The sequence below is a fragment of the Bacillus rossius genome, assembly GCF_032445375.1.
Source record: "Bacillus rossius redtenbacheri isolate Brsri chromosome 9 unlocalized genomic scaffold, Brsri_v3 Brsri_v3_scf9_1, whole genome shotgun sequence".
NCBI classification, from domain to species: Eukaryota; Metazoa; Arthropoda; class Insecta; order Phasmatodea; family Bacillidae; genus Bacillus; species Bacillus rossius.
This window is the reverse complement of record NW_026962012.1, coordinates 2,872,853-2,900,068: the sequence shown is the minus strand read 5'-3', so window position 1 is coordinate 2,900,068 and position 27,216 is coordinate 2,872,853. Positions and strand designations below refer to the sequence as shown.

The 27,216-nt window shown below is 43.1% G+C and overlaps 1 protein-coding gene across 2 annotated transcripts in view; it reads right to left on the bottom strand.

Annotated features, from left to right (window-relative positions):
* The window catches only part of LOC134542742 (AN1-type zinc finger protein 4-like), a 40,166-nt gene that overhangs the window by 10,923 nt on the left and 2,027 nt on the right, over positions 1-27,216 (bottom strand). For both annotated transcript variants that reach the window (XM_063387240.1, XM_063387241.1), the window contains 2 exons: positions 26,319-26,520; positions 22,868-23,017 (listed from right to left, as the gene is read on the bottom strand). In XM_063387240.1, the coding sequence (XP_063243310.1) occupies positions 22,868-23,017; positions 26,319-26,520 (352 nt within the window). The remainder of the gene's footprint in view (positions 1-22,867; positions 23,018-26,318; positions 26,521-27,216) is intronic.

The following is a 27,216-nucleotide window of genomic DNA, read 5'->3' as shown; positions in this document are numbered from 1 at the left end:
ACCATCAGTGATGATGATGATGGAGCTTGTGTGGGAAACACTATTAAGGGAGGAGAAAGAAAGAATGGTGAAATAAGGTAATTAAAGGGAGGGGATTTTGGAAAGCTGAGAGATAGGTAAAGGGCAGAGGGATCACATGTGGAAGATCCACATGTTAGAATGCAATGGATTAGACAAAATCATATTACTGCATACAAATATGAAATTTGGTAGTTAAAGGGCCATTAAATATTCTTAGAATATTTTTTGGAGGATAGTCATTACTTGTTATATTGTATGATATTCTTAATACACGTACAAAGTTTGTTTACTACTGCAAATGAACATAACATGTTGACACTTAAACATCTAGCAAGGAAGCTAAATGTAATATTGAATATAATTACTTATCACTGGTAACAAGCATAAACAAATTAGCATTAAATAACACAATATGTGAATATTGCAAGAACAGCACGCATCACAATGTTTACCAACACCATTTTAGATTTTAAAATACACATTTCAGCTAATTTACGATTAAATAACTCACAACATAACAAAGATTAAATATATTACTAGCGGAAACACGTGATACATTTAACCTGTACATAAATTACATCAGTCTATGTGAATAGGAAAATTTAAGAAAGTGCCATTTAGACACGTGAATAATTTGAATTCCCGCGGAAATATGGTCTAGCATGTACATCAGACGCGATTGACCAATAACAGTAAAATAGCGGGATGAGATGACCTGGTATCTAATGACCTTGGTTGTGATCCATTCACTGATGATGGCCTCCTCAAAACATCTGGTGGCCATAAAACATAAAAGTCAAGTCGAAACGTATCGATTCGTTGCGTACGGGACAAATTGTATAATGAAAGCAACAATCGATTTTACAGAATTCTCTGGCCATACCACCAACAGAGGCTCGTGTTTATTACTTGCAAAGGTAAACAGTAATTCACCGTCGTGCTATTGAGGTTACTATGAATTGTTTCACTTATTTATTTTATTTATTTGGCACAAATATTGTTTTGCTTTGCTAGTTTGTTAGTAAAACGAATGTTCGCCGACTGTCGTTTCAAATTACGTGGCGAATGGTCAGATATTGTATCAACATGTCTAAAGTTTGGGAACATTTTCGCATCAATAGTGAAAACATCAAATATGCAATTTGTAATATTTGTAGTGTACAAATTTTAGGGGGCGGTACATCTAAATCTACAACTAATTTAATGAAGCATTTGAAATCCCGGCACACATTACTAACAATAAAACACTGCAATGTCACCAACCAAGTCAAAAGGTACCATAAAAATAAGTAGTGCTACCTTTGAACCCATTTTGTACAAAAATGTTGAGTTATCTGCATTATGGCCTGTCAAAGAACCCTGTCTAAATATTGTACCTTTTTCTGCACAGCCCAGTACTAGAAGACAAAAACATGTGACCTGCCAACCAACAATGGCACATTTCTTGTCATTTCTTTTTTTTTTCCACTTTTGATTATTCCTCTGGTGCATGTTATACAACATGAGTTACAAAAACCTGCACCACAAGGATCTGGTCTACAAGGCCTAAAAAATGATCCTCTGGCTTCACTGGCGTTTCATAACCACAACTGTATAATAAACTTCTTCGTAGTGTAGCATACAGGTTTAGTTACTCTGTTTAGACTTGCAGTGAAGTATTAACGTCAGAACGGTCGAATGATCTTGATTCAGCTTTAATAATTAATGTAAGAATTTAACGTCGTTAAATTCTCTTAGTTAACATGCCACAGTGGAAACTAACGTAATGAGGTCAACCCTGGCGCGAAGGCCACCGAGACTCGGCCGGGCGCCATGACATGACGCCAGTACAGCGCGACTCGTGGACCGGGGCGGACGCACGTCCCACGGAGAGACATCATTCTTTGTCCACACCGAGTTCACTTCTGGTAAATATAGTCACTTCTTAAAATCTCTTCTACTAACCTCTCCGTGCGTACCCGGTCCAATTTTCGGTCCAGGACCTAATCCCGCCGCATAAATTGAAAAACCCCCTTGTACCACACTTGGTCCGCGGGGCAGGTTCAGTATCCGACACTGGCCGTCTCCCGAGGAACAGAACTTTAGTTAAAATCAGTCGCTCCGGCACTGACACCACCTGCAAGGGAACTTTGAACGAATTTAGCTGCGGTCCGCGCTCCACTAACGTGGACACGAGCACCGCCTTGATACGTAGACTTACGGGATTGGCCGCCTCCAATCACCCTCACCCCTCGTATAAGTATCCAGGCTCAGAAACGCCTAGTGCCACGCTAATACGTAACATTCGTAAACTTGTGCAACGCATCTCCACGTAACATTCATAAACTTGTGCAACGCACCTCCACATAACATTCATAAACCTGTGTAACGCACCCTCGTGTAACATTCCTTTTGTAAACTTGTGCCACGTTTTATTAAGTAACTTTCAGACTCATTTTTGTGTAATTGTGTAGTTTTGTATCTTGTGACGTCACCTGTTGTACGACGTGGCGTGTAACCAACGGCGTTACACCCGAACCACAGTCGCCTGAATAAATTACGCATGTCATTTATTGCCTCATTTCAGCGTATGATTACTTAACCCTACGATTCCCAACCACCGCCGAGTAGGGAATTCCTTAAACCCACGCAACATCGCCGACGGTCCTAGTGGGCCACGCAGGGCAATCGACCCCACGACCCACCTACCGGTTAGACACCGAGCTAGCCTGGCACCCATCCGGACATATTACATTCACAGCAGCCACTCCCGCTAGGAACCGCACCGGGACTCGAGCCCGAGACCCCGGACGACGGCATTTGGCGCCCGCTGCATAGGGCGAAGATAAAAAAATCAAGATTTTCTCCACACAAAATTACAAGAACTCTCACGAAAACATGAAAAATTTGAGCCATTATTAAGTCATAATTTTTTTTTCCGGCCATGCCAAGCACAGCACGGACACGGGACGGCCATTTTGCACAGGCAATAGTAATTAGGGTCAGACAGGCTGGCGCGATGAAGCAAGCGGACAAAGGGGCTTAAACCCTTCCCCCCCCCCCCCCCCCCCGCTCATCACTCCAGCACCAGCCACGACGTAGAAGCCTACGTCACAGCCCGAAACCCCCTCCACAGCGGCCATCATCGGCCTCCGCTTTGTGCGAGTGTCCGGGCGCCCTCGCCCGTTGCCTCGCACGCTCATCCGTACCCCCTCCCCAATGACGACAGTTTTCGACCTCCGCTTTGTGCGGCTGTCCGGCCGCTCTCGGCCGTCGCTGCGCACAACGATCTGCGCATCATCTCCGCCGCGGCCATTCTCGGCCTCCGTTTTGTGCGGCTGTCCGGGCACCTGCCCAGCCGGCGAGCGTGGCCTCGCGCGCAGACCTGCCCCGCGCACACACAGCCACGAGCGAGAAGCACAGACCAACACCGCTAAACACGCACCATAACTGGAGCAACATGCAAACCCGGAACTCCAACGTTGTGTGCGCCCAGTGCTTATTGCCTAGGGGAACGGATCTACTGACGGGGTCGAGAACATGGTACATGACCTGTCAATGCACCCCCCACAGTAACGACCCACACGACCACTCATGGGTACAGCCGTGGGACGGACAGTTCCCGCCGAAGAACCACGCACAACCCGTAAAGACGGAAACAGAAACTAACACCACCGTGGTGAGCACTCGCCCGACCACCTGCGCGACGTGCACACACGCCACACAGGGGGAACGCCATGCGCAACAGCCAACACCACTTGCCTACCCAAACCTCGTTACGTACAACCGCCCCTAGGTTACCAGGGCAAGTTCACACTACCCGAATTCGGTGGCCTCACACATGAGGACCCACGAAGTTTTGTAGAAAACTGTGAAGTGTGATTGACCCGGGCATGTATACCCGTAGACGAGTGGTCGGGACAGGCCAGCGGACAGCTGCGAGGCACAGCACACGAACACGAATGGTGGGACATATGGGGACGGTTCGGCATGCCGTGGACAGAGTTCGCCGGTGCACTAACCTGCCGCTTCGACACTGAACAGGCATTGGTCGACTGCACCTCACAGTTCTATGGCGAGCGACAGAAAGACTGCGAAATGGCCGAACAATTCGTAGCACGAAAACTATGTCTTCGCGCGCGTCAACCCGCACGCTCGACCCACGACAGCGCTACCCACCGTTACGGCGTTACTCCACACCGGCCTCCAGTCATTCATGCGTTGTTGTCGCCCAGAGTCGGTAGAGGAATACGTGCAACAGGCAGCGGCCATCGAGCAGAACCTGCACGACCTCTGGCAACGGGGCACACCGGGCACGAGTCGGGGACACCTCAGTCAGACATTACAACAGGGAGGAGCTGACACCCAGCCACCGACCCGACGACGAGCTATCGAGAACGCACCCCAAACCAACACCGCACCCACCAGGTCGGCATCACAGGACGTCCCGGGGCTACCGCTGTGCCAGCGAGGTTGCCCAGATGGTACACGCTACTGGCACAAGGACTGCGCATTACCACCTCCTCGCGCGAGTAAACCGCCGGGAATTGCCAGCCCAGGGGCGGAACATTAGAACCACCGCCCCCGGTTACCACGGGAGGGGAAAGACCCCCCCAACTGTACCAGCTGACCTGCCCGCGGGACAGCCTTCTGCACATCCCCGTGGAGGTCGACAGGCGAGCCGCGGCTGCTCTAGTCGACACGGGGGCGAGTCACGTATTCGTAGCCTCCCACCTGGTACCGCCCGGGAAACTTCAACTGCAACAGACGGAATTACAACTAGCCACAAACACCCGGCCAGGCCTAACCGTAGGGTGAGCAACACTACAGGTTAGCATAAGGGGCTATATCACCACCGTGACCGCCCTCGTAGTCAAGAACCTCCGCGAGGAGATAGTCCTGGGGCAGCCCTGGCTAGCGGAGCAGGATGCCGTAATCGAGACCAAGGCCACTCGGGTACACATCGGCACACAAGAGAGGCTGGTAGTCTATGCCGTCGGGTCACTACCCTCAAGGGCTAATGAAGTCATAACACTCCACCAGATACGTCACGACATCCCACCCGAGTAACGTGCCGCCGTAGACCGGGAACTAGCAGAGCGACAGGAAATATTCACGGTGTCTGACCCACTCAGACAAACTACTGTCACTGAGCACCACATACCGACCACCACAACAAACCGGTGTACGAGCCCCCCAGAGGATACAGTTTCCGGGAGCAACGCGCCATCAGGGAACAGGTCGCGGAGATGCTCCGGGATGGTGTTATTGAACCGTCGAATAGCCGCTACAACGCCTGCATTGTACTCGCGCCGTAGAAGGACGGGTTACTGCGGTTCTGCGTGGGTTTCCGACCACTGAACACAATCACGGTTAGCGCCCCGCCACCCCAGATCAGCGTAGAGAACGCGGTAGCAATCCTAGGACGAGCCACGGTGTTCAGTACCCTCGATCTTAAATCAGGGTACTGGCAGGTTCCCATACGGACCGAGGACCGCGAGAAGACCGCGTTCACAATCCCCGACGGCCGCAAATTCCAATTTCAAGCGATGCCATTCGGACTGAAGTGCGCCCCGGCGACGTTCCAGGGGATGACGCGCGTACTAGAGGGCTATGTCGATCGCTTCGCACTGGCTTACCTCGATGACATAATCGTATTCTCGGAGACCTGGGAGGAACACATCAGGCACCTTACATTAGTCCTAGAACGCCTCGCTACCCACCACTTGACCGTCGCGCACCACAAGTGCCACATCGGGACACAGGAGGTCGAGTTCCTGGGGCATGTCGTGAGCGCCGCCGGTAACCGGCCGCAAGCGGGCCACCTCACGAAGATCGCCGAAGCCGAGGTACCACGAACGCGGAAACAGCTACAACGCTTCATCGGCCTGATCAACTGGCTCCGGTGCTACGTCCCTAACTTCTCGAGGACAATAGCCCCCCTGACGGACCTCCTGTCACCCCAGTCACAGTACAGATGGAACGACCTCTCCCAGCACGCATTCGAAGAGGTTAAACTCGCCTTCACACAGTGTCACATGCTCACGCGGGTAAACCCAGAACGTCGCCTCTACCTACAGACGGACGCAAGTACCCTCGGAGTGGGCGCGGTACTATACCACGTAGGCCCAGACGGCGAGCGTGAGGTCACAGACTACGCTAGCGCAAAGCTCGGCTCGGCGGAGCGCCGATATCACAGTAACGAGAAGGAGTGCCTAGCCGTAATCTGGGCAATGAAAAAGTACCGGCCACACCTCGAGGGAAAGAATTTCACACTTAGGACAGATAACCGATGCCTGACGTGGCTGCACACGATGCAGGGCAGGAAGGGCAAGCTGATTCGGTGGGCCTTGTTTCTCCAATAATTTGATTTTGAGGTAGAGCATGTCCCCGGCACCGAAAATCAGCTGCCCGACCTGTTATCACGAGAACCCGACCAGAACACCGAACTGCGGGACGACGACGACTGGGACGCCATGTTACCACCAGTCACGCCGAATCCACTCGAACACGGCGACATGACGTGTAGTCGCCTCACGGCCGAAGCCAATGACGAGGAGGGACCGCCCAACACCGCTGCCGACTTGTTATCGACGTGTATGCCAGGCCCAAGAGACGTCACCCGACGCCGACCGCCGGCATCGACAGATCCCCGCGGCCGAACACGGTACCTGGCGCGTACAGGACGGCGTAGTAATGACACGGACCCCCGGCAACCACATCGACTGGTGGGCATACGTCCCCACAGAGGCCCGAGAGGCCACGTTACGATTCTATCACGACCACGACCTCGCCGGGCACCCCGGGACGGACCAGACCCGCCGCGAAGTGGGCCGACACTACCACTGGCCAGGCCTGACCCACGACGTCCGTGAATACGTACGCGAGTGTGAGGTCTGTCAGAGACGGAAGGCACGTCGACGGGACGGGGAGGAGCAACAACGGCCTAGGGAGCCCACCACCGCCTTCCAGACCATTGCGCTGAACGTGATGGGCCCCTATCCCCGCACGCCCCGCGGGAAACGCTTCCTGCTTGTCGTGACAGACTTATTCGACTAGAGCAACCGCGGCTCGCCCGTCGACCTCCACGGGGATGCGCAGAAGGCTGTCCCGTGGGCGGGTCAGCTGGTACAGTTGGGGGGGTCTTTCCCCTCCCGTGGTAACCGGGGGCGGTGGTTCTAATGTTCCGCCCCTGGGCTGGCAATTCCCGGCGGTTAACTCGCGCGAGGAGGTGGTAATGGGCAGTCCTTGTGCCAGTGAGGTGCAGTCGACCAATGCCTGTTCAGTGTCGAAGCAGCGGGTTAGTGCACCGGCGAACTCTGTCCACGGCATGCCGAACCGTCCCCATATGTCCCACCATTCGTGTGCTGTGCCTCGCAGCTGTCCGCTGGCCTGTCCCGACCACTCGTCTACGGGTATACATGCCCGGGTCAATCACACTTCACAGTTTTCTACGTAACTTCGTGGGTCCTCATGTGTGAGGCCACCGAATTCGGGTAGTGTGAACTTGCCCTGGTAACCTAGGGGCGGTTGTACGTAACGAGGTTTGGGTCGGCGAGTGGTGTTGGCTGTTGCGCATGGCGTTCCCCCTGTGTGGCGTGTGTGCACGTCGCGCAGGTGGTCGGGCGAGTGCTCACCACGGTGGTGTTAGTTTCTGTTTCCGTCTTTACGGGTTGTGCGTGGTTCTTCGGCGGGAACTGTCCGTCCCACGGCTGTACCCATGAGTGGTCGTGTGGGTCGTTACTGTGGGGGGTGCATTGACAGGTCATGTACCATGTTCTCGACCCCGTCAGTAGATCCGTTCCCCTAGGCAATAAGCACTGGGCGCACACAACGTTGGAGTTCCGGGTTTGCATGTTGCTCCAGTTATGGTGCGTGTTTAGCGGTGTTGGTCTGTGCTTCTCGCTCGTGGCTGTGTGTGCGCGGGGCAGGTCTGCGCGCGAGGCCGCGCTCACCGGCTGGGCAGGTGCCCGGACAGCCGCACAAAACGGAGGCCGAGAATGGCCGCGGCGGAGATGATGCGCAGATCGTTGTGCGCAGCGACGGCCGAGAGCGGCCGGACAGCCGCACATAGCGGAGGTCGAAAACTGTCCGCGTTGGGGAGGGGGTACGGATGAGCGTGCGAGGCAACGGGCGAGGGCGCCCGGACACTCGCACAAAGCGGAGGCCGATGATGGCCGCTGTGGAGGGGGTTTCGGGCTGTGACGTAGGCTTCTGCGTCGCGGCTGGTGCTGGAGTGATGAGCGGGGGGGGGGGGGGGGGGGGAAGGGTTTAAGCCCCTTTGTCCGCTTGCTTCATCGCGCCAGCCTGTCTGACCCTAATTACTATTGCCTGTGCAAAATGGCCGTCCCGTGTCCGTGCTGTGCTTGGCATGGCCGGAAAAAAAAATTATGACTTAATAATGGCTCAAATTTTTCATGTTTACGTGAGAGTTCTTGTAATTTTGTGTGGAGAAAATCTTGATTTTTTTATCTTCGCCCTATGCAGCGGGCGCCAAATGCCGTCGTCCGGGGTCTCGGGCTCGAGTCCCGGTGCGGTTCCTAGCGGGAGTGGCTGCTGTGAATGTAATATGTCCGGATGGGTGCCAGGCTAGCTCGGTGTCTAACCGGTAGGTGGGTCGTGGGGTCGATTGCCCTGCGTGGCCCACTAGGACCGTCGGCGATGTTGCGTGGGTTTAAGGAATTCCCTACTCGGCGGTGGTTGGGAATCGTAGGGTTAAGTAATCATACGCTGAAATGAGGCAATAAATGACGTGCGTCATTTATTCAGGCGACTGTGGTTCGGGTGTAACGCCGTTGGTTACACGCCACGTCGTACAACAGGTGACGTCACAAGATACAAAACTACACAATTACACAAAAATGAGTCTGAAAGTTACTTAATAAAACGTGGCACAAGTTTACAAAAGGAATGTTACACGAGGGTGCGTTACACAGGTTTATGAATGTTACGTGGAGGTGCGTTGCACAAGTTTATGAATGTTACGTGGAGATGCGTTGCACAAGTTTACGAATGTTACGTATTAGCGTGGCACTAGGCGTTTCTGAGCCTGGATACTTATACGAGGGGTGAGGGTAATTGGAGGCGGCCAATCCCGTAAGTCTACGTATCAAGGTGGTGCTCGTGTCCACGTTAGTGGAGCGCGGACCGCAGCTAAATTCGTTCAAAGTTCCCTTGCAGGTGGTGTCAGTGCCGGAGCGACTGATTTTAACTAAAGTTCTGTTCCTCGGGAGACGGCCAGTGCCGGATACTGAACCTGCCCCGCGGACCAAGTGTGGTACAAGGGGTTTTTTAAATTTATGCGGCCGGATTAGGTCCTGGACCGAAAATTGGACCGGGTACGCACGGAGAGGTTAGTAGAAGAGATTTTAAGAAGTGACTATATTTACCAGAAGTGAACTCGGTGTGGACAAAGAATGATGTCTCTCCGTGGGACGTGCGTCCGCCCCGGTCCACGAGTCGCGCTGTACTGGCGTCATGTCATGGCGCCCGGCCGAGTCTCGGTGACCTTCGCGCCAGGGTTGACCTCATTACGTTAGTTTCCACTGTGGCATGTTAACTAAGAGAATTTAAGGACGTTAAATTCTTACATTAATTATTAAAGCTGAATCAAGATCATTCGAACCTTCTACAAATTGAAGTTATTATGTTTAGGAATTATTTCATTTAAATTTTACGTCACACCAGGGACTGTTCGTCTCTTGCCGGATTGTTCTGGTGGGGGTAATAACGTAACACGTGGGTGAATAATTATGTCATAAGGTTTCATTGATTAATTCATGCAGAAGGCCGCCAGGGGAACACTCACACACGTATCGACGTACTACACACGTGAGTGCCCGGGCACTCCTACATCGCACTTTCGTTAACCAACTTTAATTTAATACGTAATACTGCTTAATAATCTGTGTTTGTTTTTATAACATGGTTGGTTGTAACGACAGTCTGTTTATTTGGGGGGGGGGGGGGGGGTGGGCCGGGTTCTACCTTGGTTGCTGGTGGCTCGCCTGACTAGGGTGGGCCATGACTAGGGGCGCGTTCCGTTAGCGGGGTTGAATACTGGCGGTTGCAGGTCGGGCTTTAGGGTGGCCTTCGGTCGGACGACGTCAACACAAATGCCGGGTAGGAAAGGTGGTGGGAAAGGGAACGGAGGATGATCAGGCTCGTGGTGCGAAGCCCCGGCTGACGTTAATACTTCACTGCAAGTCTAAACAGAGTAACTAAACCTGTATGCTACACTACGAAGAAGTTTATTATACAGTTGTGGTTATGAAACGCCAGTGAAGCCAGAAGATCATTTTTTAGGCCTTGTAGACCAGATCCTTGTGGTGCAGGTTTTTGTAACTCATGTTGTATAGCATGCACCAGAGGAATAATCAAAAGTGGAAAAAAAAAAGAAATGACAAGAAATGTGCCATTGTTGGTTGGCAGGTCACATGTTTTTGTCTTCTAGTACTGGGCTGTGCAGAAAAAGGTACAATATTTAGACAGGGTTCTTTGACAGGCCATAATGCAGATAACTCAACATTTTTGTACAAAATGGGTTCAAAGGTAGCACTACTTATTTTTATGGTACCTTTTGACTTGGTTGGTGACAGTGCAGTGTTTTATTGTTAGTAATGTGTGCCGGGATTTCAAATGCTTCATTAAATTAGTTGTAGATTTAGAAGTACCGCCCCCTAAAATTTGTACACTACAAATATTACAAATTGCATATTTGATGTTTTCACTATTGATGCGAAAATGTTCCCAAACTTTAGACATGTTGATACAATATCTGACCATTCGCCACGTAATTTGAAACGACAGTCGGCGAACATTCGTTTTACTAACAAACTAGCAAAGCAAAACAATATTTGTGCCAAATAAATAAAATAAATAAGTGAAACAATTCATAGTAACCTCAATAGCACGACGGTGAATTACTGTTTACCTTTGCAAGTAATAAACACGAGCCTCTGTTGGTGGTATGGCCAGAGAATTCTGTAAAATCGATTGTTGCTTTCATTATACAATTTGTCCCGTACGCAACGAATCGATACGTTTCGACTTGACTTTTATGTTTTATGGCCACCAGATGTTTTGAGGAGGCCATCATCAGTGAATGGATCACAACCAAGGTCATTAGATACCAGGTCATCTCATCCCGCTATTTTACTGTTATTGGTCAATCGCGTCTGATGTACATGCTAGACCATATTTCCGCGGGAATTCAAATTATTCACGTGTCTAAATGGCACTTTCTTAAATTTTCCTATTCACATAGACTGATGTAATTTATGTACAGGTTAAATGTATCACGTGTTTCCGCTAGTAATATATTTAATCTTTGTTATGTTGTGAGTTATTTAATCGTAAATTAGCTGAAATGTGTATTTTAAAATCTAAAATGGTGTTGGTAAACATTGTGATGCGTGCTGTTCTTGCAATATTCACATATTGTGTTATTTAATGCTAATTTGTTTATGCTTGTTACCAGTGATAAGTAATTATATTCAATATTACATTTAGCTTCCTTGCTAGATGTTTAAGTGTCAACATGTTATGTTCATTTGCAGTAGTAAACAAACTTTGTACGTGTATTAAGAATATCATACAATATAACAAGTAATGACTATCCTCCAAAAAATATTCTAAGAATATTTAATGGCCCTTTAACTACCAAATTTCATATTTGTATGCAGTAATATGATTTTGTCTAATCCATTGCATTCTAACATGTGGATCTTCCACATGTGATCCCTCTGCCCTTTACCTATCTCTCAGCTTTCCAAAATCCCCTCCCTTTAATTACCTTATTTCACCATTCTTTCTTTCTCCTCCCTTAATAGTGTTTCCCACACAAGCTCCATCATCATCATCACTGATGGTCTATGCATCTTCCTTCTTCCGTCATTGTTTCTCCTCCGATATTTGTCACTTATCTCACTACATTACATTGTACCTTTATAACTCTTAAATGTCCATCGCTAGGTACGGGTCCCAAATTCCTGTGGCATATTCCATATCTGGTTATCACCAGCATGGAAGATGCCTTTTCATTGACTTTTATTTCTCTCCTTTAGTGTCATAGCAGTTAACCCCAGACCCCTACTCCCTTCTTCACCGTCCGCTTTTTTTTTTCCAGCCTAGGTATCTCTGTAGTGTTAATCCCAGATACTTGAACACATCTTTTGCTTACAGAATCTCCTGCAAAATATTCCAGTAATATACTTGCTTGTCTATGTTTCTATTTCTTGTGAATCTAACCAACTATTTTTGTTTACATTTATCCCCATTTCATTATTCCTTGACCAACACTCTAATTTCATCTTATAGATGTACCACTCCTCCCAAGGTGTTGTATATCACAGTCACCTACGAACAATCTTAATCTACTCATCATGCTTTCCCAGACATCTTTCATTATAAACAGCAAGGGCCCCATGGCACCAGTGGCGTAGCCAGGATTTGTGTATGGTGGGGGGGGGGGGGGGGGGGGGGTTAAGAAGCATGCCGCCCCCCAACCCCCCTGTAGTAAAGCGGGAGGTCCGGGGGTCCACCCCCGGGAAAATTTGGATTTTAAGGTGTAAAATAGTGCTATTTTAGCAGTTTTCGGTACTTAAATTTAAATATTGTAATGGTAATAACTTTATTAATTTTAAAATGAAATTTGTTTAAGTGATGAATAAGAAATTAATTAAAGATTCGGAGGGCTGTAAAAGAGGCGGAAACAGATATGAATCTGAATCTTGTATTTAGTTGTACCCAGAGTAGCGTAGTTTAAGGTGGTGTTATTCGTGATAAGGTAGAAAATTCGATTTTCATTTTAAATCACCTTAAACTTGGCGATTTTGACCTATGATTGATTAAATAAGCCAAGTTCGGAGGGCTGTAAAAGTGGCAGAAACAGATATGAATCTGAATCTGGTATACTGAGTTGTACCTAGAGTAGCGTAGTTTAAGGTGGTGTTATTGGTGTTAAGGTAGAAAATTCGGTTTTCATTTGAAATCGCCTAGAACTTGGCGATATTGACCTATGGGTGTTTAAATGTGCCAAGTTCGGAGGGCTGTAAAAGAGGCAGAAACAGATATGAATCTGAATATGGTATACTGAGTTGTACCCAGAGTAGCGTAGTTTATGGTGGTGTTATTCGTGATAAGGTAGAAAATTCGGTTTTCATTTTAAATCACCTTAAACTTGGCGATTTTGACCAATTGGTGTTTAAATGTGCCAAGTTCGGAGGGCTGTAAAAGAGGCAGAAACAGATATGAATCTGAATCTGGTATACTGTGTTGTACCCAGAGTAGCGCAGTTTAAGGCGGTGTTATTGGTATTTAGGTAGAAAATTCGGTTTTCATTTTAAATCACCTTAAACTTGGCGATTTTGACCAATTGGTGTTTGAATGTGCCAAGTTCGGAAAGCTGTAAAAGAGGCAGAAACAGATATGAATCTGAATCTGGTATACTGTGTTGTACCCAGAGTAGCGCAGTTTAAGGCGGTGTTATTGGTATTTAGGTAGAAAATTCGGTTTTCATTTTAAATCACCTTAAACTTGGCGATTTTGACCAATTGGTGTTTGAATGTGCCAAGTTCGGAGGGCTGTAAAAGAGGCAGAAACAGATATGAATCTGAATCTGGTATACTGTGTTGTACCCAGAGTAGCGCAGTTTAAGGCGGTGTTATTGGTATTTAGGTAGAAAATTCGGTTTTCATTTTAAATCACCTTAAACTTGGCGATTTTGACCAATTGGTGTTTGAATGTGCCAAGTTCGGAGGGCTGTAAAAGAGGCAGAAACAGATATGAATCTGAATCTGGTATACTGTGTTGTACCCAGAGTAGCGTAGATTAAGGTGGTGTTATTGGTATTTAGGTAGAGAATTCGGTATTCATTTTAAATCACCTTAAACTTGGCGATTTTGACCTATGGGTGTTTAAATTTGCCAAGTTCGGAGGGCTGTAAAAGAGCCAGAAACAGATATGAATCTGAATCTGATATAATGTCTTGTACCCAGAGAAGCGTAGTTTAGGGTGGTGTTATTGGTATTTAGGTAGAAAATTCGGTTTTCATTTTAAATCACCTTAAACTTGGCGATTTTGACCAATTGGTGTTTGAATGTGCCAAGTTCAGAGGGCTGTAAAAGAGCCAGAAACAGATATGAATCTGAATCTGATATACTGTCTTGTACCCAGAGCAGCGTAGTTTAAGGTGGTGTTATTCGTGATAAGGTAGAAAATTCGGTTTCATTTTAAATCACCTTAAACATGGCGATTTTGACCAATTGGTGTTTCAATGTGCCAAGTTCGGAGGGCTGTAAAAGAGGCAGAAACAGATATGAATCTGAATCTGGTATACTGTGTTGTACCCAGAGTAGCGTAGTTTAGGGTGGTGTTATTGGTATTTAGGTAGAAAATTCGGTTTTCATTTTAAATCACCTTAAACTTGGCGATTTTGACCTATGGGTGTTTAAATTTGCCAAGTTCGGAGGGCTGTAAAAGAGCCAGAAACAGATATGAATCTGAATCTGATATACTGTCTTGTACCCAGAGCAGCGTAGTTTAAGGTGGTGTTATTCGTGATAAGGTAGAAAATTCGGTTTCATTTTAAATCACCTTAAACATGGCGATTTTTACCTATGGGTGTTTAAAAGTGCCAAGTTCGGGGGGCTGTAAAAGAGGCAGAAACAGATATGAATCTGAATCTGGTATACTTAGTTGTACCCAGAGTAGCGTAGTTTAAGGTGGTGTTATTCGTGATAAGGTAGAAAATTCGTTTTTCATTTTAAATCACCTTAAACCTGGCGATTTTTACCTATAGGTGTTTAAAAGTGCCAAGTTCGGGGGGCTGTAAAAGAGTCACAAACAGATATGAATCTGAATCTGGTATACTTAGTTGTACCCAGAGTAGCGTTGTTTAAGGTGGTGTTATTCGTGATAAGGTAGAAAATTCGTTTTTCATTTTAAATCACCTTAAACCTGGCGATTTTTACCTATGGGTGTTTAAAAGTGACAAGTTCGGGGGGCTGTAAAAGAGGCAGAAACAGATATGAATCTGAATCTGGTATACTGTGTTGTACCCAGAGTAGCGTAGATTAAGGTGGTGTTATTGGTATTTAGGTAGAAAATTCGGTTTTCATTTTAAATCACCTTAAACTTGGCGATTTTGACCAATTGGTGTTTGAATGTGCCAAGTTCGGAGGGCTGTAAAAGAGGCAGAAACAGATATGAATCTGAATCTGGTATACTGTGTTGTACCCAGAGTAGCGTAGTTTAAGGTGGTGTTATAGGTATATAGGTAGAAAATTCGGTTTTCATTTTAAATCACCTTAAACATGGCAATTTTGACCAATTGGTGTTTAAATGTGCCAAGTTCGGAGGGCTGTAAAAGAGGCAGAAACAGATATGAATCTGAATCTGGTATACTGTGATGTACCCAGAGTAGCATAGTTTAAGGTCGTGTTATTCGTGATAAGGTAGAAAATTCGGTTTTTATTTTAAATCACCTTAAACTGGGCGATTTTGACCTATGGGTGTTTAAATTTGCCAAGTTCGGGGGGCTGTAAAAGAGGCAGAAACAGATATGAATCTGAATCTGGTATACTGTGTTGTACCCAGAGTAGCGTAGTTTAGGGTGGTGTTATTGGTATTTAGGTAGAAAATTCGATTTTCATTTTAAATCACTTTAAACTTGGCGATATTGACATATATGGTGTTTAAATTTGCCAAGTTCGGAGGGCTGTAAAAGAGGCAGAAACAGATATGACTCTGAATATGGTATACTGAGTTGTACCCAGAGTAGCGTAGTTTATGGTGGTGTTATTCGTGATAAGGTAGAAAATTCGGTTTTCATTTTAAATCACCTTAAACTTGGCGATTTTGACCAATTGGTGTTTAAATGTGCCAAGTTCGGAGGGCTGTAAAAGAGGCAGAAACAGATATGAATCTGAATCTGGTATACTGTGTTGTACCCAGAGTAGCGCAGTTTAAGGCGGTGTTATTGGTATTTAGGTAGAAAATTCGGTTTTCATTTTAAATCACCTTAAACTTGGCGATTTTGACCAATTGGTGTTTGAATGTGCCAAGTTCGGAAAGCTGTAAAAGAGGCAGAAACAGATATGAATCTGAATCTGGTATACTGTGTTGTACCCAGAGTAGCGCAGTTTAAGGCGGTGTTATTGGTATTTAGGTAGAAAATTCGGTTTTCATTTTAAATCACCTTAAACTTGGCGATTTTGACCAATTGGTGTTTGAATGTGCCAAGTTCGGAGGGCTGTAAAAGAGGCAGAAACAGATATGAATCTGAATCTGGTATACTGTGTTGTACCCAGAGTAGCGCAGTTTAAGGCGGTGTTATTGGTATTTAGGTAGAAAATTCGGTTTTCATTTTAAATCACCTTAAACTTGGCGATTTTGACCAATTGGTGTTTGAATGTGCCAAGTTCGGAGGGCTGTAAAAGAGGCAGAAACAGATATGAATCTGAATCTGGTATACTGTGTTGTACCCAGAGTAGCGTAGATTAAGGTGGTGTTATTGGTATTTAGGTAGAGAATTCGGTATTCATTTTAAATCACCTTAAACTTGGCGATTTTGACCTATGGGTGTTTAAATTTGCCAAGTTCGGAGGGCTGTAAAAGAGCCAGAAACAGATATGAATCTGAATCTGATATAATGTCTTGTACCCAGAGAAGCGTAGTTTAGGGTGGTGTTATTGGTATTTAGGTAGAAAATTCGGTTTTCATTTTAAATCACCTTAAACTTGGCGATTTTGACCAATTGGTGTTTGAATGTGCCAAGTTCAGAGGGCTGTAAAAGAGCCAGAAACAGATATGAATCTGAATCTGATATACTGTCTTGTACCCAGAGCAGCGTAGTTTAAGGTGGTGTTATTCGTGATAAGGTAGAAAATTCGGTTTCATTTTAAATCACCTTAAACATGGCGATTTTGACCAATTGGTGTTTCAATGTGCCAAGTTCGGAGGGCTGTAAAAGAGGCAGAAACAGATATGAATCTGAATCTGGTATACTGTGTTGTACCCAGAGTAGCGTAGTTTAGGGTGGTGTTATTGGTATTTAGGTAGAAAATTCGGTTTTCATTTTAAATCACCTTAAACTTGGCGATTTTGACCTATGGGTGTTTAAATTTGCCAAGTTCGGAGGGCTGTAAAAGAGCCAGAAACAGATATGAATCTGAATCTGATATACTGTCTTGTACCCAGAGCAGCGTAGTTTAAGGTGGTGTTATTCGTGATAAGGTAGAAAATTCGGTTTCATTTTAAATCACCTTAAACATGGCGATTTTTACCTATGGGTGTTTAAAAGTGCCAAGTTCGGGGGGCTGTAAAAGAGGCAGAAACAGATATGAATCTGAATCTGGTATACTTAGTTGTACCCAGAGTAGCGTAGTTTAAGGTGGTGTTATTCGTGATAAGGTAGAAAATTCGTTTTTCATTTTAAATCACCTTAAACCTGGCGATTTTTACCTATAGGTGTTTAAAAGTGCCAAGTTCGGGGGGCTGTAAAAGAGTCACAAACAGATATGAATCTGAATCTGGTATACTTAGTTGTACCCAGAGTAGCGTTGTTTAAGGTGGTGTTATTCGTGATAAGGTAGAAAATTCGTTTTTCATTTTAAATCACCTTAAACCTGGCGATTTTTACCTATGGGTGTTTAAAAGTGACAAGTTCGGGGGGCTGTAAAAGAGGCAGAAACAGATATGAATCTGAATCTGGTATACTGTGTTGTACCCAGAGTAGCGTAGATTAAGGTGGTGTTATTGGTATTTAGGTAGAAAATTCGGTTTTCATTTTAAATCACCTTAAACTTGGCGATTTTGACCAATTGGTGTTTGAATGTGCCAAGTTCGGAGGGCTGTAAAAGAGGCAGAAACAGATATGAATCTGAATCTGGTATACTGTGTTGTACCCAGAGTAGCGTAGTTTAAGGTGGTGTTATAGGTATATAGGTAGAAAATTCGGTTTTCATTTTAAATCACCTTAAACATGGCAATTTTGACCAATTGGTGTTTAAATGTGCCAAGTTCGGAGGGCTGTAAAAGAGGCAGAAACAGATATGAATCTGAATCTGGTATACTGTGATGTACCCAGAGTAGCATAGTTTAAGGTCGTGTTATTCGTGATAAGGTAGAAAATTCGGTTTTTATTTTAAATCACCTTAAACTGGGCGATTTTGACCTATGGGTGTTTAAATTTGCCAAGTTCGGGGGGCTGTAAAAGAGGCAGAAACAGATATGAATCTGAATCTGGTATACTGTGTTGTACCCAGAGTAGCGTAGTTTAGGGTGGTGTTATTGGTATTTAGGTAGAAAATTCGATTTTCATTTTAAATCACTTTAAACTTGGCGATATTGACATATATGGTGTTTAAATTTGCCAAGTTCGGAGGGCTGTAAAAGAGGCAGAAACAGATATGACTCTGAATATGGTATACTGAGTTCTACCCAGAGTAGCGTAGTTTATGGTGGTGTTATTCGTGATAAGGTAGAAAATTCGGTTTTCATTTTAAATCACCTTAAACTTGGCGATTTTGACCAATGGGTGTTTAAATGTGCCAAGTTCGGAGGGCTGTAAAAGAGGCAGAAACAGATATGAATCTGAATCTGGTATACTTAGTTGTACCCAGAGTAGCGTTGTTTAAGGTGGTGTTATTCGTGATAAGGTAGAAAATTCGGTTTTCATTTTAAATAGCCTTAAACTTGGCGATTTTGACCAATTGGTGTTTAAATGTGCCAAGTTCGGAGGGCTGTAAAAGAGGCAGAAACAGATATGAATCTGAATCTGGTATACTGTGATGTACCCAGAGTAGCATAGTTCAAGGTCGTGTTATTCGTGATAAGGTAGAAAATTCGGTTTTTATTTTAAATCACCTTAAACTGGGCGATTTTGACCTATGGGTGTTTAAATTTGCCAAGTTCGGGGGGCTGTAAAAGAGGCAGAAACAGATATGAATCTGAATCTGGTATACTGTGTTGTACCCAGAGTAGCGTAGTTTAGGGTGGTGTTATTGGTATTTAGGTAGAAAATTCGGTTTTCATTTTAAATCACCTTAAACTTGGCGATTTTGACCTATGGGTGTTTAAAAGTGCCAAGTTCGGGGGGCTGTAAAAGAGGCAGAAACAGATGTTTATAAATAATTTTTCTTGTTAAATGCACATTTACCATATAATTTCTTTATGTCCTTCTTGCACTGAAGCCGTGGATCATTTTCGTTCGGTTTTATCGTGCTGTACTATAATTATGGTACGCGCTGGAAAACGAATCTGAGATTCGAATCTAACTTCACCTGAGTCAAGGACGGTTAGGAATCGGTGAAGTTAAGAAAATACAGTAGTAATATATTTTCGTCTCAACTTTACTTACTTATTTTAATATATCTTGCCTGCCGTATGCGCATAAAATTCCTAATAATGCTCATTATTATTAAATATTAATTTTATACGAATAAAAATAAATAAAAACAATGTTACCGGGCATGTTTAACCTTTAATTAAAACTCCACGATCGAAGAACATTATTCCTCACTCATGTATTAGACGTAAATAAATTGTAAAAAGGGTTATTAATTTTATTTGCAGTTAAGAAAAGTCCATTGCTTTTTGTGAAGAAAGTGACGGTTATGAAACGAGATCACATCACGTGTCGTCACCATTTTAGTTGTGAGCCATTCAAGGATGATGGCCTCCACAAAATCTCTGGTGGCCATAAAATATAAAGTCAAGTCGAAACGTATCGATTTGTTGCGTACGGGACAAATTGTATAATGAAAGCAACAATCGATAATAGAGAATTCTCTGGCCATACCGCCAACAGAGGCTCGTGTTTATTTCTTGCAAAGGAAAACTGTAATAATTACTAGAAAAACACTTGAAAATAGTTTTAGCAAAACAATATTTGTGCCAAATAAATAGCATAAATGCAAAACAATTCACAGTAACCTGGCTAGTCGTGCTATTGAGGTTACTGTGAATTGTTTCGCATTTATGCTATTTATTTGGCACAAATATTGTTTTGCTAAAACTATTTTCAAGTGTTTTGCTAGTTTGTTAGTAAAAAAATGTTCGCCGACTGTCGTTTCAAATTACAATGCGAATGGTCTGATATTGTAACAACATGTCTAAAGTTTGGGAACATTTTCGCATCAATAGTGAAAATGACAAATATGCAATTTGTAATCATGGTAGTGCGCAAATTTCACGGAGCGGTACTTATAAATCTACAACCAATTTAATGAAGCATTTGAAATCCCGGCACACATTACTACCAGAAAAAATAAGTCTTTGAAGAAAAACAAACTTTTGTTTACAGCACTGTCACCAACTAAGTCAAAAGGTACCACAGAAAAAAATAGTGCTACCTTTGAACCCATTTTGAACAAAGATGTTATGTTATCAGCGTTATCGCCTGTTAAATAACCCTGTCTAAATGTTGAACTTCTTTGTGCACAGCCTAGTACTTACTAACAAACAAACTTTATGTGAAGATGCTTCTTCACTGGTAATTAAAAAAAAAAAAAAAACAACCCTCAACATTTCATCCTAAGTTTATAATTATCCTTTATACATGTTATTATCATTATGTAATGCATTCAATTCTTAAGTAGTTTTAATTATGTGACCAGAATTACCAGGAATCGAAAACTGGAATGACTCGGAATCGAGAATCGAAATTTAGGAATCGGTACTGGTATCGGAATCGATAAAAATGTGTACTCAACCCATCCCTAATCAATATTCATCATATAATCTTGCCTCTACCAATAGCATCTGATGCGGGAGCAAAAAAGACTTTTAATAATTACTAAGGAAATTCGCTTAAACCTGATGCTGTAGGTCTTTGACAGAAAATTTTATAGAATTTTTACAGAAAATTTCTCAAAATATTCCCCATCATTTTACCAACAAAAAAAAATCTAGAGACAACACATGCTTTCAAGACAATAAGGCACTTGGCACAAATTTATTTAAAGCACTTTAACATACACACAGAAGTACCCTTAAAACCTTCACACTAAAGAGGTATCTATGAAACAACCCAAGGCATGTACAATGAACTTTGTTACATAGTTTTCAATGACATAATTAGATGACACAACGTCTTGCATAGTACTCATATAGAATTTGCATCATGACAAAAAGACGATTGGTAGATGCACGCATGTCCACTGCCTAGCGCGTAGAGGCTACCTACCAGTGTCGTCCGTAAGAGCTTCCTATTTTTTACCCAAAATAAAGTAAGTGTTAGTTAAGCTGGCTCAAGTTAAACTTACACTGCGATGAATATAAATTTTTTAATTGATTTAGTTGAGAAGTTTTCCTGCTTACAAAATCAGCTCAGATAATTTCTGAACATAATGTATAAATTCATGACATGTAAGTTATTTGATTTATTTTAAACACATTTCTTTTGTAATTGGAAACAATATGTTGTCTATTCAATATTCTATAGTAAAATTTAAAACTTGGAATTTATATTTAAATGTTTGGGTGTTTCAATTCTTATTCTTAGAGAATAATGAAGTTGATTTCTAACTAGAATTTCTAACATATTATCCAAAAAACTTTATGTAGCACTTGAATGATTATTAATGTAAAATGTACATTTAATTTTGACTTTCATTTCCAGCATTTCTTACATAAACCAGGAACAAAAGTAGAGATTTTTGCGATACTGATAACGCTACAACCCAAGACCAGCACACAGTTATAGGTAGTTGATGCTTAAATGAACATTTTCGAAAGCCTGCTACAATATATTTTCAGTACTCTTCTGTCAAAGGCCTAAATTAAATTTTCACGAGCCCAGTAATTCATAGGCTTGCCACAAGCAAAATTACATTGTTACATTATTGAAAATATAACAATTTGCTCTCACACCAAATAATTATTTAAATCAACACACAAAAATAATTTTTTTTACAGACAAAAATTTAAAAAAAAAACCTATTATGAAGTGTTAAGTCAAGGAACTACTTTTCTGGACATGCTGCTAACAAAACTGTATGCGTACCAAAGTGTGAGCATCTTATTTTAATACTGGTCTACTGGCCTTTTTTTCCCCAATGGTGATAAGCATGAATGTACTGCAGCTGCTTGAAGATATATTTATACCTGTTCTCCACATCCCGAATGTATGTAAAAGTATAATACATTACTGATAAAAACCACTAAAACAAGTGATTTAGACTTAGTTTTATTGTCACTTGTACTCACTGTGGGACAGTAAACACAAAAAAATCTACCTTAAGCGGTACTGAAGCTTTTTTGCCAGTAAAGAGCCACGGTCACAGATTGGAATTCTAAGGATGAATGAACGAACAAACTTAATTCGATATTGAGATCATTAGCGACGAGGACTGATACGAGAATGAAGCATTGAAGGAACGAATGGGTGGGGGAAATGGAAGTACCCAGACTCACGGCCACGTTCAACATTGTTTTCCACTTGCCAAAAATCCGGGTTCGACCCTGCCTGGAATCAAACTCAGACCACTACCGTGGGAGGAGTGACCCGACCACTGCATCTACTGGACATCCTCACTGCTGAAGTGATAAGGTGGCCACCGGCAGGGACGCCAAACTGCGAGCAGTGCTCCCCAGGTGTTAATGCGCAATTTACAAACTGCTCCAGATTTACTGAAAATTTATCTATTTATTTACTTATTTAAGAGCCATTGCACTTGTCTATACTAGTTTTGATTCATGGCTTCTCCTTTAAAGTGTATTTTCTGAGGCTAAAGGGGGTTTTCACGTACATTTTTAGGTGTGAAAAATTCTAAAGACTGTATTGTTGGTGGTCTGGGGAAGTACTGCGATGTTCCAACCCCGGTCCCACAGAGGCACGACAGCGGCCGTGAGGCGGGTGACGCACCTGATGGTGGTGCCGCTCCCGGACTCCGACAGCGGGGAGTACGTCCCGTCCTCGTTCTCCACCACCCGGAACAGGTTCACCTGGTCGCCCTCGCGGAACACCAGGATGGTGACGTGGCAGCCGGCGGGCAGCGGCTCCCCCGTCTCCCCTCTGGCGAGCACGCCCCCCCACACACACGCACTCACTCGTGAGGCCAGCTGACACAGCTCTTCAGTAGGGGCAGGAGCACAGTGTGCCTGCTGTCTGCTCTCAAACTCTTTCCCTTCGTTGGTGAGAATGATAGATTTTTAAAGATCTTTTATAATTTGATGGGATGGAGGGGGGAATATCCCACCACCCACCCCCTCACAGAACCTGTGAGTAGTGATGGGCCAATCAAATCTTTAGTATTCACAACATTTGATATTCGAGGAAAAATAATTTTAAGAGAAATAACTGAGAAAAAAAAAATTATAAATTCAAACTATATATCCCCTGTCTACTGAAGCTATTGCCACCAGCTGCAATACTCTAGGAACATTTGTTTAAAACTTCAGTGGACGTTTTTGACACAAAAAAAAACATGAAATTAAATTATATATTTTTTTTATTCAAAACCATTATATAATGGTTTTGTTTTTTCAAAACTTAAATGTGTTTTTACTCATATTTTATTTTATTCCCTGACTGTTCAGATACAGATACAAATTTGAGGCTTCTCTTATACAAATAATTTCGAAATTTGAATTAGAGAAAAATTTTATTAGACCCATCACTACTGTTTAGTTGCATACATTAGATTGTTTTATATAAACAAGTTTGCACAAAGATATTGTAAAAGTCATGTTATACTAAACTACAATGATACAATAACCACAGAATTTAATAAAGTAATATTTTCCATCTATTTTCTGAAACTGCTACTCTGTGTGTGTAGTGAGTGTAGCTGGTTAGCAATTACTTGCATGTTTATTGTTTGCTGAGAAAGATATCTTTTGGTTGCTAAGTTTAGTAGCAAAAGTGGTAGGTATCATGGAGGAAACCCCAAGATAGTCAATATTTATGTTACAAAGAATCACCTATTACTTAATCTCCCACTGATTGAAAACAGAATAATTTTCTGTGAAGGTTTCATAAAATTTTTACTATAAGGATTTACAAAACCACATTTGTGTCAGCTTTCAGTTTCTGAAGGTAGGTTCCTTGTTGCATAACATGGTCCTATATATCATTTGTGTGCGCTTACAAAATGTGATGGTTAACTACGTCAAATAAAATGTGGGATGCAATACATGTCACAAGAAGAAACATTTCAATTTTATGCAATTAAGTGATCTTGGGGGAAATAAACAAATAGAATAATGGTTGCAAGAGAATAAAGCTTTGGTGTTTCAAGTATGCTATATATGTATATATATGGTTCTAGATATTAAATTCATAGAATTTTTTTTAAATTTATTATTCAGTAAACTGTGTTACAAACACTTCTTAGCATGATATAAATATTTATATCACCTAAATGGAATTTAATGCACCATTTAGCCCAAAAGTGTAACTAAAGCCTTTAAATTATCTGCAAATTGACACAACTTAACTCAAATTACAATGTTTTTTTGTTTTTGTTTTTTAAATAACATCATAAGGTGGAATTATTTAGTTAATTTTCTTTCTTGTTTTTTACTCTGGCACTTGGTTTCTTTTGGGCACAGGTTGCATCATTCTTTGGAATGTAATCTCTGAAATTTCAGCCATTTAGACATGCATTTGTTTTTTTAACAATCATTTGCGTAAAATGATGTGCATGTTTTTGTGAAAATGGAAAATTAAGTACATAGTTGTCATTAAATATTTGTTTTTTTGAAAGGCAATACACCTACGCAAATCAAATATGAATTGGACGCTGTGTACTGGGACTCTGCACCATCATTTACCACAGTGATATTTTGGGCACGTGGATTTAAACATGGCTGTAATAGCTTGGGTGATAAACGTTTGCGACACCACCAAATGCGAAAACAAATATGTAAACTCTAAAAAAGGCAAAGACATCCTTTGGCTGGGAAAGTGATGACAGTTTTCTAGGATAGTCATGAAGTTGTCTTAATTGATTATCTTGACACAAGAAAAACATGACAGGAGCATACAATGTATCATTAATTGACAACATGGGCGTCGCAACCAGGGGAAGGGGGGGGGGGGGGGGGGGGGGACACGTCCCCCCCAATAATAAAAGTCTTCAATTTCATCCCCTCCAATAATATATTTAGTTTCGTATTTATATTAAAAATATGATTTCTGTGATATAACCCATATGTTGCGCATGGTGAATTTAGTCCAATCGTGGTAATGTGAGCACTTTTTAATTTGATCTTTGTGTAAAATCAAAATCAGGTCTGATACCGAATACAGATATGTTAACTGTGTTTTTACAAATTTGTTCTCTGAAAATATTTTTTATAAAAAATAAATTATATATTGCAAACCAATATAATTAGAATATTTTGGAAAGAAAAATGCCTAAAAACCACCTTTTTGCACCTTCAAACCCCAAATTTTCCCGGGGGAGGACCCCGGACCCCCTGCTTTTTTCCAGGGGATGGATATTCCTCAACACTAAATGAATTGAAGTCCCCCCCAAAAAATATATCCTTGCGACACCCATGCTTGACAATATGAAGGCAGAAATTGCAGACAAAGGCTATATTAGCAGAATTTTTTTTTGTTTCACCAAGACACACACACCTTCTCACACCTCAGCAGTTACCATGGCAAAAATATACTATTTGAACTCTCCTTACTCACCAGATGTAGACTCAAATGACTTTTTTTTTGTCACCTAGGTTAAAAGTTGTGCTCGGACGACAGAGATTTTTATCCAATGAGGAGGCCATCACCTTCATAAACAACTGTTTCGCAGAGACTCACGCAAACAATTGTTAAAAAAAAAAATTGTGCGTCCAAAATGGCTGAAAATTCGGAGTATATTCCAAAGCATCCGCAAACAAATTCCCTGAATTTTGTTGACGAGCGCTGCCATCTTCACGTTGAGGTGGGGAACCTTTCAGGCGACGCTCGTAGTCCCACATCAATGTGTGTGTGTGCGCGTGTGCGAGAGAGAGAGAGAGAGAGAGAGAGAAAGAGAACCAGAGAGAGAGACAGAGAGAGAGAGACTCTCACCGGCTGTTCTCGATGAGGAGAGAAGAGAAGAGAGGAGAGAAGAGAGAAGAGAAGAGAAGAAGAGAAGAGAAGAAGAGATGAGAAGAGAAGAAGAGAGAAGAAGAGAGAAGAAGAGAATAGAAGAAGAGAATAGAAGAAGAGATGAGAAGAAGAGAAGAAGAGAGAAGAAGAGAAGAGAAGAAGAGAAGGGAAGAAGAGAAGGGAAGAAGAGAATGGAAGAAGAGAAGGGAAGAAGAGAAGGGAAGAAGAGAAGGGAAGAAGAGAAGAGAAGAAGAGAAGATAGAGAGACTCTCACCGGCTGTTCTCGACGAGGTCCTGCAGCTCGCGCCAGGCCAGGTCGTCGAGGGAGGGCGGCCGCCGCGTGCCCACCGGCCCGCCGCGGACGGACAGCACCAGCTTGAGCGTGGCCCCGTGGTGGATGGCGCAGTCCACCAGACAGGCCCGGTCGTCCAGCTCCCGCATGCCGAACAGCAGGTGCTGCTGCGACACGGGGATACCTGCCACCACGGCGGCAGGAGCACGGCTGTCACATGTCGCTCCGCAGAACTGCCCTTCCTGTTTCATTATTTCACTCATTCATGCGTACATGATTCTCAAAGAATGTGTAAGAATATACTACTAACATCCAGGGCCATCTAGAGAAACTAAGTGCCGAGGGGCCAAAATGTTTGTACATCTCCCTACCATTTACTAAATATATAATTTTTCAAACCACCACAAAAAAAAAAAAAAAAAAAACAACTAAAGACTAAAAATTACCATGGCCAGAACTGTAAATGTGATCTGGAAATATTGCCTAACATGTAAGGATTCCAATGAATTTTTTTACAGCAATAGAGTTGTAATTTTTGTCTAGTAATTATTTCATATCACGTGACCAAGTTTATCCCGTGATCCTGATGGCATGATCCTGTATATATTGGTCCTGTGGTACACGATTGTAGTTTTTAGTTGAGTATGTCTAAAGAGTATAGTTGTATAACAAAAACTTAAATATAACAATGCAAACATATTATGACAGGTCAGGGTAGAAATATTTTCTTTTGTATGAAATTTACAATCATAATTTTTGCTATATCAGAAGTTTTTGACATACTAAATTAAAGCAATAAAACATGTAGGTCTACCATAGGATCAATGTATATAGGAGCATGCAATTTTGCCATACTATAAGGGTAAACACAAGCATAACA